Source organism: Peromyscus maniculatus, chromosome 20 (genome assembly GCF_049852395.1).
Source record: "Peromyscus maniculatus bairdii isolate BWxNUB_F1_BW_parent chromosome 20, HU_Pman_BW_mat_3.1, whole genome shotgun sequence".
In the NCBI taxonomy this organism is placed as follows: Eukaryota; Metazoa; Chordata; class Mammalia; order Rodentia; family Cricetidae; genus Peromyscus; species Peromyscus maniculatus.
In genome coordinates this window covers 66,568,659-66,583,929 of record NC_134871.1, presented here as the reverse complement: position 1 = coordinate 66,583,929, position 15,271 = coordinate 66,568,659, and the positions used below count along the sequence as shown (strand labels likewise).

Genomic DNA, 15,271 nt, shown 5'->3' with positions numbered 1-15,271 from the left:
TTTAAAATGTACCCTTTTCGGAGAATTTCATATATGAGTACTATAGTTATATCATTTCTTCCCCCCTCGCTGGTCTAATTTCTCCTGTGACCCTCTCTTTCTCAAGTTCATGACCTCTTCTATAGTTATAACTGTTACACATAAATACAGACATTTATTTTTTAAATATAAACCTGCTGAGCCCATTTAGTATTGCTTGAATGAACATAATATGTTAAGGGCTTTTCCTTGGAGAAGACTGATTCTCCCTCCCAGCAGCCACTGATGGCTGGTAGCTCTTCCTCTGTGGGCAGGCTTGTGACATTTCTGCTATCTGAGATGGCATGTCATCTGGTGTGGTCATTATGTGGGTCTTGTTTAGGCGAGCCTGCTGTTGAGATTTCGTGGGTGCACTTTCCCTGGTGTGTCTAGAAGACACAGGAGTCCTGGCTCTCTGGCTCTTACAGTCTTTCCTCCCCTTCTTCAGTGATATTCCTTGAACCTCAGCATCTAGGGTTTGCATTGTAGATGCCCCGGTTTGGACTGTGTGTCCCGTGGTCACCAATTCTCTACATTTTGACCAGCGGTGGATCTCTGCAGTAGCCTCCATTTGCTGCAAAAAGAAGCCTGTTTGGTAAAGGTTGAGAACTGCACTTCCCTTGTGGGTGTATATCAGGATCTAGAATATAGTTAGAAATGGTATTGGCTTAGGAAAATGGTGGCCTGCCAATTTTTTAATTCTGTAATCTAGTCCATAAGGCAGACCTGCAAAGGACTCTCTGTTGAGCGCTTGGCCCCTGACAACAGAGAAAGATTCTACCAGGTAGGAACGGAAGCCCCAACCCCAGGGGCAGCTGTACCTACGAGTGGGTCCTGCAGGGTGTTTCTTCCCCGCTCAGGGTCCCCCCACATACACGCTGCAGAGGAGCTGCTATTCAGAAAGGCCAGCAAAGGCACAGGCAGCCTTGAAGCAAGCCCGCAGCGCCCGAGAACCTGAAGACCAGCTACCTGACCAAGTCCCGAAGATGCCCATTCAATGGCGTTAGGAAGAGTTTGGAAAATATTATGTCCATGAAATCAAACAGCAAAAAGAAGACCCGAAGAATGAGGAAGAGGGGGGAAAATTATCAGTGGAAATTAAAAGCATGTCTCGTCAGGTCCAGAAAAACTAGGGACACCCGGTTAACTGTGGTGCCTATTAGCAAACCAAAGTGCATGCTGGCCTCTCTCACCATCACACATTTCTGTTACAGGGGCCATGTTGCCAGGCTGCCATCCTGAATCTTCTCACCCTGCCCCCTCCCTACCCTACACTTCTCCAGCTCAGACTTCCTTTCCCCCAGCTCCTCATTCCTATATAATCCTGCCATTTTGGCCATGCGCTCCCTTGGCCCCCCTCTCTCCTGGTCCTCTCTTTTCTTCCTCTGTTTCTCTTCCTCTCTCACTCTTCCCCCCTGCCCCCCCCAACTCCCCCAACCCCATGGTCATGTTTAGTCTCCTCCTTTCTCTTCCTGCTCTGGACTCTTTCACATGCCCCTTGGCTGTTCTCTCCCTCAGATCTACAATAAAAACCTCCCCCTCAACCATAGCTTGTGAGGTCATGTCCTCACTTGATACGTCTGTGGCTGAAAGCCCCGCTTTCTACGTCGGGTGCAGGGGCGTCTGGAAGAGTCCAGAGCAGAGAGCGAACGTGGGAGACTGAACCTGCCTGAGGAAAACACTGAATTGTTAGCTAGGTTGAAAATAAAAGAGAGACATAAAAGTCATGTTCATTGTTTGGGAAATTATACCTGAGTGTGGACCAGTAGGATAAAGACATGGGAGACATAGATGGACAATGGAGCGATAGCTTGATTAATGAATTTGAAGTTGAAAATATCCTCAGGTGAAGATGTATTTAGTACGTCTCACCTACTATACAAGTCAGCTTCCTGTTACTGTGACAGAACATTGGAGGTAATGAGGTTAAAGGGGAAAGCGGGTATTTGGGCTCAGAGATCAGGGCTTTCATTGCATGGCCTTCTTATTCTGGACCTGTGGGAGTGCGGTTTACACGCGGCACATGGCAGAGGAGACTTGTTTATCTCTGCTGTGCCCAAAGCAAACAAACACGGGAGGAGCAGGTCCTTCAAAAGCCAGCTTCCGGTGTTACAGACTGACAGCCAAGCCTTCCACACATGGGCCCTGGAGGGACATTCAAGACCTCACTGTCCAAGCACAACAGTTTATTATGCACACAGCAAACTGGAGAATTGGCTGTTTTCACACTCATCCTCGCTGGCCGACTGGGACCTGGAGCTCACTGCCGCCTCCTAGTGTCTCACAGGAGTGGTACACAGCCCAAGAAAAGATCCAATTTCAAAGTACACTTTCTCCTGAGGGCAGGTGGGTATTGCGTCATTTCAAGTCAGAAACATTGTAACGCCATAAACAAGGATCTATCTGCAAAGGGAGAAGTTGAGCAATCTGGACCAAGAGGCCTGCGATGCAGGCTTTGGATAAACATAGGGGCGGAGAAAAGACGGCTTTAGATAATGGCAGAAAAAAATGTGTTTCTGTCCTGAAGAAAGCTACATGTCTTGGGATTGAACTGGCCCTCTGTGTGCTGAATACCAGGGATTTTAAAAGCTACCCACATCTAATTCCACACTGATTGTTTTAGTTTGGTTTTTTGTTGCTGTGATAAAGCACCGACATGGGGAGGAAAGATTTGATTTCAGCAGGTTAAAGTCCATCATGGAGGGAAACCGAGGCAGGAGCTTAAGCTGAAAACATGGAGGAATCCTGGTTACTGGCTTGCTCAGTTACCTTGCTGATTCAACCTAGGCTCTAGGGGTTACACCACCCACAGTGGGCTGCCCCCCTCCCCACAGAGGTTAACAATTAAGAAAATCCCTCACAGATTTGCTCATAGGCCAATCTGATGGGGGCGGGGGAGGGGGGGACGGGGACACACAATCCCTTATGCGAGGTCCCTGCTCCCTGGTGTGTGGAGCTAACTCTGGCACTGGTGAAAATTCAGATCAGTGTAAGAAGAAAAACCTTTAAATCAATCAGCAAATAATGTTAGCTACAAAGACACGAGAAACGAACTAGCCAGTAGAGGGCTGGGGTGGAGGGAGAAAGGTCTTCAACACCCAGAGGGAAAATGCGTCTGAATCTGGAATTCGCGCAAGGACGTGTGAAAGCAAAACAAAGTTGTTTTCCAGCATGAAAAACAGCTCGGAAGTCCTGTTATGAACGAAGGCACACGGCATGAGAACAGCAACTCCAGGCGGTATTGCAGCACAATGCAACCTGAATTGATGAAGGGACGAGCTGAGTTCGGAGGATGAGGCCGTTCATAAAGGAAGAAAGGGCGGGAACCTTGCTTTCAAAATCCTGGTCATGTAGGGTCACGTAGTCAAATGCACCACTTGGGTTTCTCAGGCAATGCCATCCTCACAACGGGAAAGGCGGTACATGGCCGCGATTGGTCCTGTGTGGAAGCAATCTGTAGGTAAATCGGGACAGATTTAGTAGTTCTGTAGAGCAGGGTGAAACGGGTCTCCACACGGTAACCACGTTTCTTTACCTGACGGAACTGAGAATGGGGGTAGAAGAAAGCCCACCCACTACCTCATCATCGCCACCCATGCACGGTTGACTTAAGTTTAGAGTGGCCGCTCTGAGGAACGGAAGCAGAAACTGCTCAGTAGCTCCGGTCTGGAAGCGAGACTGGGCAGCTGTGACGGGCAAAGGGACCCACCGTGCGCAGTTTCTGTTTGTCTGTTGCTTTCTAAGCATCTACATTTCTCCTTTCTGTGCCCCGTATGTGTCTTCTCTTGACTCTATCTGACGCACTTACTCTGTCTTGTATTAATAAAGGATTTGTTTCACCCCTCTGACTGGAAATGCATGTCTTCTTTGAAATTCTGGGACCATGGGGCTGGAGAGATGGCTCAGAGGTTAAGAGCACTGACTGCTCTTCCAGAGGTCCTGAGTTCAATTCCCAGCAACCACATGGTGGCTCACAACCATCTGTAATGAGATCTGGTGCCCTCTTCTGGCATGCAGGCATGCAGGCAGGCAGAACACTGTATACATAATAAATAAATCTTTTTTTTTTAAAGCCTATTTTATATTGCTCCGTGACTTGGGAATCTCGTCCTTTTTTGTGCCTTACCGACATTCATATTAGTGTGTTTCCACGTGTGTTTTGAACTTCATAATTTGGGGGTCTTAAGCTCAAGTGTGTGAACTGCCTTCCAGATAGGCTTCTGGGATTGGTGGGGGCATTCTCCTGGGCAGGCTTCATGTTTCGCAGAATTTGTGGCTTTTTGAGTTCTGGAGCAATTTTCATGGTTGTATGCCTGCTCAGTATGGGCTTAGCAGACGGGCAAGTCTCGTATTAGAATCACTCCCTTCGAGTACAGCCGTATTTCTGTGAGTATACGGGCTTAACAGCACCTGGATGCCTCTAACTGTGAGCTTTTCAGAAAATTCCCATCAATAACACAGGATGGTTTGTGGTATTTTTAGAAAAGGCACATCCAGCCAGTCCCTCCTCATCACTTCACAGTTGAGGAGAACAAAGTCCAAACAAGTTGTGCTTGGACCCAATGACTTAAAGACAGAGCACAGTATAAAAGACGCATCTCTTTGTAATTAACATACATTTGAATTTGTTATAAATGATGTGTAACGCTGATTCAAAGGTAAACCCGTGTGTTTATTTTCTTAGTAGTTTCCACTGTGGCCTGCATTCCAGGTGCCTAGAACATGGCTTTCTAGGCTCAGTCCTGCCCAGGGCTACATCTTATCAAGCGCTTTGGTGGCTTGAACTCCTTCATGCTCAGTTAAAGCATGAAGGCATCAATGTTCTTTCTAGTTACAGCCCGTGAGTTACTTGGCAGATTTTCCTTTGTCAATAATTTACTTTTCCCCCTCCCCTCTGTTTTAAAAAAGCATACAGTCTGCTTACAAAGACCTAACTCTTCCTGATGACTGTCTGCCACACTGTGGGATTTTTTTTTTTTTAATTTATTCCCATGGTGAGTTACAAAATACCCACCATGTTCTTTTCTTTTCCTTCCTTCCCTCCCTCTCTCCCTTCTTTCTTTCATTCTTTGTTTCTTTTCTTCCTTTTCTTTTTGTATTAGGTGAGGGAAACTGTCAGGGCATACTTTTCACGAGGTTTCTAAGAACTTCATTCCTTTCTGTGTTTTACGGAAGCGCCCACAAAGGGGATTCAGATTCATCGATCCAACTCAAAGCCAATTATAACGGTGTGTTTTGTGCTCTGTTTCCAGAACAGGGTGTTCTGAACGTCAACTCGAAGTGGAAGAGCCTTAAGCTGAAGGTGCTGTGTATTATTTACACTGAAGAAGCTCTTGTGTGGACAGGAAAGCGCTGACAAGGTCACATGGACCCCGTGGAGCTGAGCAACGTCAACATTGAGCCTGACGACGGGGAGAGCAGCAGCGGCGGAGAAAGTATTCAAGACAGCTACACGAGGATGGGAAGCCCTGAAAAGGCAGCCATGAGCAGGTAGGGATGCGAAGCGGCCCGGCTCTGTGGACAGACGAGACAGGCCACGGGCTTGGAGAGCCAGGGTCTTAGCGGAATGGTTGGATTGATCATGGATAAATGTGAGATAACAATGTTGATGTTAACACACCAACTCTCTGGTCCTTCATGTGACTGATTGGAAAATGAAGATGCAATGTCCTTGTCTCCATTGCTAATGTAACCCACATCTCACCGACATTAGCCTGTGGTTCTGTTTCCCTTCTGGGGGGACCCTCCCCCAGATTCTTCTTCCTTTGACTATGCTTTCAATGTTGTGTGACTCCAGAGGGTTTTGTTGTTGTTTGGTTGGCTTTGGGCTTTTTTTTTTTTTCTCCTCCAAAAGCATATCTGAGTAATATCATTCACAGACTATCATGGGGTCACACATTAAAATATATGGCATATTCTCAGCCTGTTAAACCGTCCATCTGAGTTTCAGGTCATTCTGTTCATCTATCAACTGCACTAACCTGTGCAGCTCACCTGCCTCATTTCTAATAAGGACGTCGTTGTCAGCTCCTTCCCCCTGTCCGGGAAGGGCAGTCAGGAGGGAACAATGCTCTTCCTGTGGATGGTCCTGGTGCAGTGAGGTTTAGGATTGTTGAACTAGAAAGGGGTAAATCGAGGCAGATTCTGCTAAACTCAGTGGCTCCTGAATGTGGTAGAACACAGGGCCCTGGGGGGCCCTGGCGTCTGCAGAGTGGTTGCTCGGCTTAGGGGGAGATTAATCTTCATTTGCGCTCCCATCCAAGGGTGGACTAGTGGACTAATGCCGGCTTTTCCAGGGTAGAAGTAACTGTTCGGGATGTAGGGCGATGTGTCCGCAATTCTGTGTTCTTTTTCTCTACATTGTGGCTCTCGGTATGCTGGCCTAAATGTGAGGCGCTTTTAATTCTGAAGGGAACACGCACAGGTGTGAGTGCTGTGGCGGGGGGCGGTGGTGGGAGTGAGATAAGCTGAAGGGGATCCAGTCCCAAAAACAGCCCTAGAGTCCACAGTGGATGCTGCTGCTCAGCTTCACATTGTCCTAGCTACTCACAGTGACATACTTTCTAACTGTGAGCTCATGCATAAGATGTCATTTTAATGGATGGGTTTTGTTCGTCTTTGGTTTAGAATGAATCTGTAGTTGTTCATTTTTTTTTTAATTCAACATACTGTAGCCTTTGCTTGAGGTCATTCTCCTTATGTTTTCAGTAGATGTTGCGCCTGATGTTAAAATATTTAACATGCTGAGGGCATTTCTCACATATTTTGTACAATCTCAGTCTGTTCTGTGTTTGCATCTCATCTTAGGCCAAAAGAAGAGCATTGCAAATGCCTCAGAAATAAGTCATATACTTAACTTTCAAATTCTAGGTTTTAAAAACCACTCATGGGATGGAGATTTTAATTTGCTGAGGAAAATAAAATTAGCATGTTGGACACACTGCAGGTTAAATTGTACTGGAAGAAACACTTGTTTTTTGTTTTGGTTTTGGTTTTTGGTTCTTTTGAGACAAGAGTTTCTCTGTGTAGCTTTGGAGCCTTTCCTGGAACTCACTCTGTAGCCCAGGCTGGCCTCGAACTCACAGAGATCCGACTGGCTCTGCCTCCCGAGTGCTGGGATTAAAGGCGTGCGCCACCACCGCCTGGCGACACACTTGTTTTTATTGTCCTTTGTCCTATTTTAACCTATCATCTCAGGTTCCAACTGTAAGCATCATGTACCAGCTCCCTACACAGTTAGTGTATTAAACACGGATTGTTAAACCACAGAAAGGTAGTCGGCGGACATGAACACAGAAGAAAGCCGCAGCCAAGGGCACCACGTTTCATGTGAGAAACAGGAGGCAGAGCGTGTACACTCAGGACTATTGCTCTGTGGTTCCTAGAAACATACGGAAAGCTTTGTGAGTGGGCTGTTGTATTGGAGGTGTACTTGTGTAGACACCGTGTGTGTGTCTGTTGTATTGTGTGGGTGTGTCTGTTGTGTTGGAGATGTACTTGTGTAGACACTGTGTGAGTGTGCTGTTGTGTTGGAGATATACTTGTATTGACACTGTGTAGGTGTTTGTTGTGTTGGAGATGTACTTGTATAGACACCTTATGTGTGTGTGTGTGTGTGTGTGTGTTGTATTGGAAATGTACTTGTATTGACACCGTATGGGTGTCTGTTGTGTTTGAGATGTACTTATATAGACACCGTGTGTGTGTGTCTGTTGTATTGGAAATGTACTTGTATTGACACCGTATGGGTGTCTGTTGTGTTGGAGATGTACTTGTATTGACACCGTGTGTGTCTCTTGTATTGGAGATGTACTTGTACTCTAGTGTCCGAGAGTCATCTTACAGTGTCTCTTCCCCAGATCATTTGCTGTGCCTCTTCCCTGTCAGTGTATTTTCAGGATTAGCTCCTATTACAAAAGGCATTTTGGGGGCTGGAGAGATGGCTCAGAGGTTAAGAGCACTGACTGCTCTTCCAGAGGTCCTGAGTTCGATTCCCAGAAACCACATGGTGGCTCACAACCGTCTGTAACTAGATCTAGTGCCCTCTTCTGGCCTGCAGTCATACATGCAGACAGAGCACTGTATACATAATAAATAAATAAATCTCAAAAAAATAAAAGGCAATTTGTAAGGCTCTCCTGGAGCAATTTGGTTTTCATTTTATTTTTAAGGGCTGTCTTCCTAAACCATTCTCCAACTGTTTGGTTTTACTCTGGAATGTGAGAAATGCCTTCAAAACCACAAAGTACCAGCTAGGAAGGCCTTTCCAGAAACAGGCAGAACTGAGCATGTAGTAGAGCCACGAAGGCTTGCGCTGTCTTTTTATAGGGAGAACTATAACGGTAGAGCTGGCCTTGCTGGTCAGGCCTCTTGGAAGTGAGACTGGCCCCCCTGGCCATAGCGTCACAGCTCCTGGCATGTGGCTGCTGGAGCTGACCAGCACAGGAAGGAGTGGCATCGGTGAGCTCGTGCAGCCTCCAGCCTGTGCCCAGGCAGACCGTAAGCACAATGAGCCTTGTGGATCACGCCTCAGTCAGTCAGTCAGTCATTCACTTAGTTATTCAAGACAAGGTTTCTCTGTGTAGCTCTGACTGTCCTGGAACTCACTCTGTAGACCAGGCTAGCCTAGAACTCAGAGATCCACCTGCCTCTGCCTCCTACGTGCTGGGATCAAAGGCGTGCGCCATCACTGCCCAGCAGTTCTTGCCTCTTTAAAGTCTACTTTCTCTCTCAACTTTTCTGCCAGTTCACTGGGTTTCATTAATAACTTTCTCAGTTTTACCTGTTATCCAAGAATAACCAAAATACATTTTCAGAGTAATGCGAGCACACACACACACACACACACACACACACACACACACACACACGCACACGTAACCAAATACAGCCAGAGTTACTATGCACCTATTTTCCGATAAGCAGGAGGAGGCAGCTTTGGAGTCCTGTTGGGACTGTGTGGTGCCCGGAAGGGCCACAGGTGGAGTCTGGCAGGTGGACATGCTCCCTCCCTTCCTGACTGCAGTCACCTTGCCTTTAAGAAGGACTTCGGAAGCTCCTCCCACAGGAATATCTGGGGCATCAGATGAAAGGAGTGCCTGAGGGTATTTGTTACATCCGTGAAATTAGAGCGGGGTGTGGCTATAGAGAGCCCTGGCCTCACAGAGGGTTCATCTTTAGCACCATTAAAAAAAATCAGGGCTGGAGAGATGGCTCAGCCGTTAAAGGCTAGGCTCACAACTAAAAAAAAAATCAATAAACAATAGTAAGAGCATCATCTCATCATGGCATGACGGTAGTTTTAAAAATCTCAGGACTGTGGCTCTGCACCCTGTCCTTGGAAGGGCTCGTAAGGGGGCAAAACTAAGCTCAGTCCATCTCTTTCTTGCATAGTCAGTGTGGGGCTGGGGGGGGCGGAGAATTAGTGTACATGGTTTTCAGCTGAACATATTACATTTCCTTCCTTATAACACAGTGTGCTTCCCCAGAACTGTTCATCGGGAGTTCAGTGGTTGGTCTGGAGGGAACACTAGTAGGAGGGAAGATGGAAAGAGCGCTTTGGACATTGTCTTCCCTGACACGATTCATTCGTTAGACCACCCTGCACTCAAACACAAGTCAGAGCATTTACTGAGATTTTTTTTTTTCCCGGCTTTCCTTTCCTCTGGTCCTCCAGTCAATTTGCTAACGAAGATGCTGAGAGTCAGAAGTTCCTGACAAATGGATTTTTGGGGAAGAAGAAGCTGGCCGATTACGGGGATGAACATGTAAGTGATGGCTGCTTTCGGGAGGTAAACAGGCAGAAAGGTGTCTGATCTAGAGCGGTGTCGGTGGGAAAACAGTGTGATTGAAATTTTCCAAGTCTTCATCAGCACATTCTCTGTTTATTCAGGCCCTTACTGGAATAAAGGCTTGTTTTTTTCCCCGTTTGCCATATGGCTGCATGAATCATTTATGAAATTTATTTGTTTTGTTTTGTTTTTTTTTTTTTTTGAGAAATCATCCTAACCCAAGTGTAATCTGCAGCCATTCATTGTTTTCCCTTCTTTTTTTACTGCTCATCTGTATTTTTAATTTTTCCTGCGACCTATGCTGAAGCCGAGACTTGCATTCCATTCAAAATTAAATGTTCTTTCTGACTCTCTGAGTCATTGATGGCTTTTTCTCACTACGATGCTATCTTACTCTTCCGTTTGGGGAATACAGTCTCTTCCAGGAGACATAATGTGAGGAGAATAACCAAGGAAAGACTGGTCCTTTAGCAAATGTTTGCTCATACCACACTTCTTTTCTTCAAGCACCCCGGAACGACTTCCTTCGGCATGTCCTCCTTCAACCTGAGCAATGCCATCATGGGCAGTGGGATTTTGGGCTTGTCCTATGCCATGGCCAACACAGGGATCGTCCTTTTCATGTAAGTGAACACACATGTCTGTGTCGAGTGCCGAGCCTGGACATAACTCGACAACCTGATGCAAGTTGTGAATGAGAGTAATCCAAGAAAGTACTAGTAACTCGCTCTTGCCTTTATACAGCGCTCTGCCACCCAAGGGATTATAGCTGGTGGGGTCTAATCGTGGCACTTGCTCATTCGGCCATCTTTAATCAAGTGGCAGAGTGTGTATGTATCCAGCCACCAAGATGTTAGTGCAGCCCATCCGTCCACAGGATGAAGAAACCGCTTCCCAGAATAGCTCATCACTTGATGCTCAAAATAACATAATGTACTGTTCAGTAATCAGAAATATTTCTCCCTAAAGCAAATCAAATTCTTGAATAAATCTTAGGGAAAAAAAGCCTCGTGTCATCTAAGAGCTCTGCACACCCCAGTCCTAGACCTTGTGTCTCTGGGCACCAGACACCAATGCACTGGCCTTTGCATACGGCCTCGGGGCCTTCTTTCCTTTCTTCTTCATTTAGTTCACTTCTGCCTCTGTTCAGCTTAACCTCGGTGCTACCTTCTCTGACCTCTGTGACAGAGGCCAGTGTCTAGGACATGTGCTTCCACTGTCCCACACTTGTGTGTGTGTCTGGCTCCTTTGCTAGACTAAAAGACCCAGAGAACTGGCCCCATGTCTTCCCACACACCCTTTCCTAAACCCTAACCCAGTGCCTGGCATGGAGGATATGTGTGGGTGCCTGAAGCTTATTTCTAAACCTCTGTGCTTTCTCCACACTTGGTCCAAGGCTGCCTGAGAGCAGCCCTGACCAATAGGATGGCTGCATAGGGGCCTGTGATGGACAACCACAGACGTTGGCATGGTTACACGCAGTTTGGTGTTTTCCAAGACACGCTTATCAGTATCTGCACGAGCATGAAGTTGCACATTAGGAGTCATATGAACATGGAGTCTGGTCCCAAACACAAAGCTAGACAGCTAACCGTCTAAGAACGCAACACTTACGCTTTAAATATGCTGTTTGGGTTCTGCCATCCCCTATGATTTGCTAATCACATAGCTATTTAAGGACTAAGGATCAGAACTATAAATATTTATCTTGTGTCAAATGAACTATTTTATGTATCATAGTCTTTAGCTGAACGGGTTTTTCTACCAACTTCAGTAAATTGTTTGAAATCAATTAGCTGCTTACCATCTGAATAGTGGGCTCACACTATATTTGCATATCTATATGCTTCTGTAATGAATACAACCTTTGAGACAAAAAAGACTGCCTACTCATTAATCATTCATGCCATTAAAAATAATTAAGAAATCATCACAGATCATTGATGAGCAGAAACAGAGAACACTCTCCCCAACCATGGAGCCATAGGTCACGTTCTGGAGAACATTGCATTCCACATTTAAAAGGGAGGCTTCCTCTCATTTCAAGCAGGTTACCTTGACCTGAGTCATCACATCTCCAGACACCATAGAGTGTGTTCTGTGTGTCTGAGAGACGTTCGGCTGTCTCTCTTAGTTGGCTGTAAGTGACATAGTATTCCACTGAGTTCACTCTTGGAATCTGTCTCACAGCGAGCACAGGTGTAAGATGGAGGAATGCTCATTATTTTTCCCATGGAACAAAACTACATAATCTGAGCTACGTAGTTCTTTAAAAGCAGGTCCATTCATACGGCATAGGGGAGTCAGCCATTGATTGGACGGTTCAGGAAGACTGGGTTTCTGGGAAACCGGGACACATGTGGCTGCAGTAGCTGTAAGCAAGTAACCCATGGTCTGAACGCACACATGCAGCAGTGATCTCCCTGGGATTATCAGACAAGCTGTGGGAAGATGTGGTGCGTTTTCAAATTTCAGATGTTAGTACTGTCCATTCATTATCTAGACGATGCTATTCACATTCATTTTTTTTTAAATTCATCTGAGATAAGGTGTCATTATGTAGCCCAGGATGACCTTGTACTAAGCTCCTTCTGCCTCAGCGTCCCAAGTGTTGGGATTACAGGTGTGTGCCACCATGCCTGGCTCTACCTATGCTCTTCTTTTTACGCCCTGATTCTTGGTATTGGAGAAATGTTGATCAGTACTAACATATAGAAACCATTCATACACTTGGTCGTGTTGAGGGTCCTGATATCAATGTGATTCCCTTTGAATATAAGCAAGGAATGCTCCTGCCGTCTGCGCTCACCCTCCTCTGCTTTCTATATTGTACCTGACCCTCCAGCTAGCAAAGCACCTTCCTTTCTTAAGTAATCAAAAACACTTAGTGTGTCTAAGCCTAGGTTTAGTCAGGTTCTCAAACAGCCTTTTACTGCTACCTGTTGATGTACATGCACCATACACACACCTGGATGCTGAGTGAGTAGATGGGATGTGTTAGTCTCATGCCCATTAGCATCTCGGCTGTGATGCATACATTTCACCACGCTGTAAGAAACTTCAGATAGTAGCTAAAACATGTGCAATATAGAAAGTCCTCGCTGGGTGGCAATCAAGAATTTCCCAGAATCCTCCAAATCCATCTACTTTTGCAAAGTTGATGGTTGAAGAGGCAGAATTATTGCTGTAGATTATTGCAAAGTTTAGCAGAACGATGTCTCGCCCGTTATGAAACTTGTCCACTTTCTGTCCCGTTACAGAATCATGCTGCTTACTGTGGCGACACTGTCTCTCTATTCGGTTCACCTTCTGTTAAAGACAGCCAAGGAAGGAGGTACGTTCCCTTTGAGTCCACATCTTCAGCCAAGAGGCTATCTTCCTGGTTTGACTCTCATCAAAGAACCTCCCACTTGCAGGGCATTAAAGTGAGAATCAAGAATGAAAGCCAATTGGCCCAAGTTCAAGCCAAATAGGGGGAAGGAAAGATTTTTGGCAAATGGTCGGTGGGCTGCCGTGACTAGTGACACACAGCTCAGGTGAACAGAGCCATTGCTTCTGTTTGGAGAGTGGTGCCATTGCTCACTGGTTTCTGAGGTCTTGTCCTTTGGTTCTATCATGCCTCTATACTATTTAGTCACATGCTTACTATTCTAGTGTAGAGTTATGTAAGGAAGTGCTAGAGACATGAGAACGCTCCTCTAACACAGCAATTTCATCTTCCCTTCTAGGGTCTTTAATTTATGAAAAATTGGGGGAGAAGGCGTTTGGATGGCCTGGGAAAATTGGAGCCTTCATCTCTATTACCATGCAGAATATTGGAGGTGAGGGGGGAGCTTGCAATGGACCGCTTGAACTTTCTGTAGGATGCTCGATAAAATAAACAACAACAGAAACTTCTGCCAACAAACCAACAACTGTATCCTAGGTTTTAAATCTCACCAAAGCCCCTGCAGCTGAACCCACTGGGTCTTGAATACGCATGGGCTGTCCCGCTAAGCCCCACCCACAGCTCCCAGTGTGTCTTTCTTTATGTTCTAACATTCGAGTCTTGTGTAGACATCTCCAGAATCACTGGGGTTGTCTTTGTTTGGTTGTTGTTCGCTTTTTGTTGTCTGTGCTTTGTTTTGTTTTGCTTTTATTGGATCGGGGCCATAAACATCTAAGCCTGCTAAAGAACCCGCTCTCTATATTTATTTAAAAATCTTCGGCTTTCCAGAGATTTCAACCATCATGCATCTCATGAGATCGCCTCCTGCTTGCTCTAGTTTGTGACAACTGAAATAAAGAGGCCTGGGTGCATTGAGCCAATGCATGGGTGCATGGTGCCATCCATGGCTGTTCAAAGTGTCAGCACAGCCACAGCTAGCTTCCAGGGGTGGATCAAAGCGGGCTCTGGGTCAGGCCAAACACAAGCAGTGTGGCTTTAAGAGAGATCGAGCTGCACACTCCCACCCCAGAAAATGCTCTCACTCTGGCTATTTCATGTGATTAGCGATCTGGCATAAGGGAAACCACTTACACTTCTTAAATTAGCAGCTCCACATTTAGAACACTTCAATTTTTCAACCCCCTAAAAACTTGGCCTTCACCGCCGATGTTTTAACATTAGCAGGATGATGTTGACATTACCCGAGCAGGCCTGCAGCACCCTGAATTTTCAAAGGCCAAACACATTAACGGTGGTGACATCACCAAGCAAGAGTCAGGAGTTAAGAGGTCTCAAATCGAACCGTCCCTCAGCGAGCCAGCTCATCAGAAACACCTCCTGTTCACGCTCTGTAGGATTCTGCTGTGGCCACGGGCATTGTAAAGATTAACCAAGCCCTGTGGACGGGAGACACAGCAGCCATGGGAGAAACCATCTTGCTCTGACAATAGAGGAGAGCCTGTGACCCAGAGTCAGGGGCCTTGTGGTTTTTCAAAGTCTGCCCTTTGCAAGAATATGATCTTGGATGTGATTGAACTCCTCGCAGTCCTGATGTCCTAAACTGCAGGAGAGCATATGACATACACCTGTTCTCTGGCAAGACTTTTCAGACGACCAAATGATGGCATCCACAGAACTCAATAGTGTCAGAAGTGATCCATGCCATTCTTACCTCCGCGCAAGCTTAGGGACTAATTTGAAACTAGTCGGAGTTCAGTGTGCAACATAGATCCTGTTCGTACAACCACACCAGAAGGGTGTAGCTCACACTTTGAGTGTCTGTAAAACCGGCCTGTCCCTGTTGTGGTAGTGTGGGGACTAGAACCCAGATCCCTGTGCATGCTAGGCGATCATTCTACCCCCTGAACTACAACCTCAGCCCTGTCAGGTTTACTTCTTTAATTGCACCCCTGACCATGTGTCAAATAACAAATTCGAATCCAATTGCACCGGACAGTGGACTTGGGCCTGGAGAGTTGCACAAATCCCCCCAATTGGAGGCAAAGCTGTCGCGGTTTACATATGTGTACAGACA

The 15,271-nt window shown here is 46.2% G+C and overlaps 1 protein-coding gene across 4 annotated transcripts in view; it reads left to right on the top strand.

Annotated features, from left to right (window-relative positions):
• Slc38a4 (solute carrier family 38 member 4) overlaps positions 1–15,271 on the top strand; it is a 69,853-nt gene that overhangs the window by 37,530 nt on the left and 17,052 nt on the right. For all 4 annotated transcript variants that reach the window (XM_006974336.4, XM_015993211.3, XM_006974338.3 and 1 more), the window contains 5 exons: positions 5,271–5,508; positions 9,695–9,785; positions 10,317–10,432; positions 13,070–13,143; positions 13,538–13,630. In XM_006974336.4, coding sequence (XP_006974398.1) covers positions 5,384–5,508; positions 9,695–9,785; positions 10,317–10,432; positions 13,070–13,143; positions 13,538–13,630 — 499 coding nt within the window. In that variant the 5' untranslated portion in view covers positions 5,271–5,383. The remainder of the gene's footprint in view (positions 1–5,270; positions 5,509–9,694; positions 9,786–10,316; positions 10,433–13,069; positions 13,144–13,537; positions 13,631–15,271) is intronic.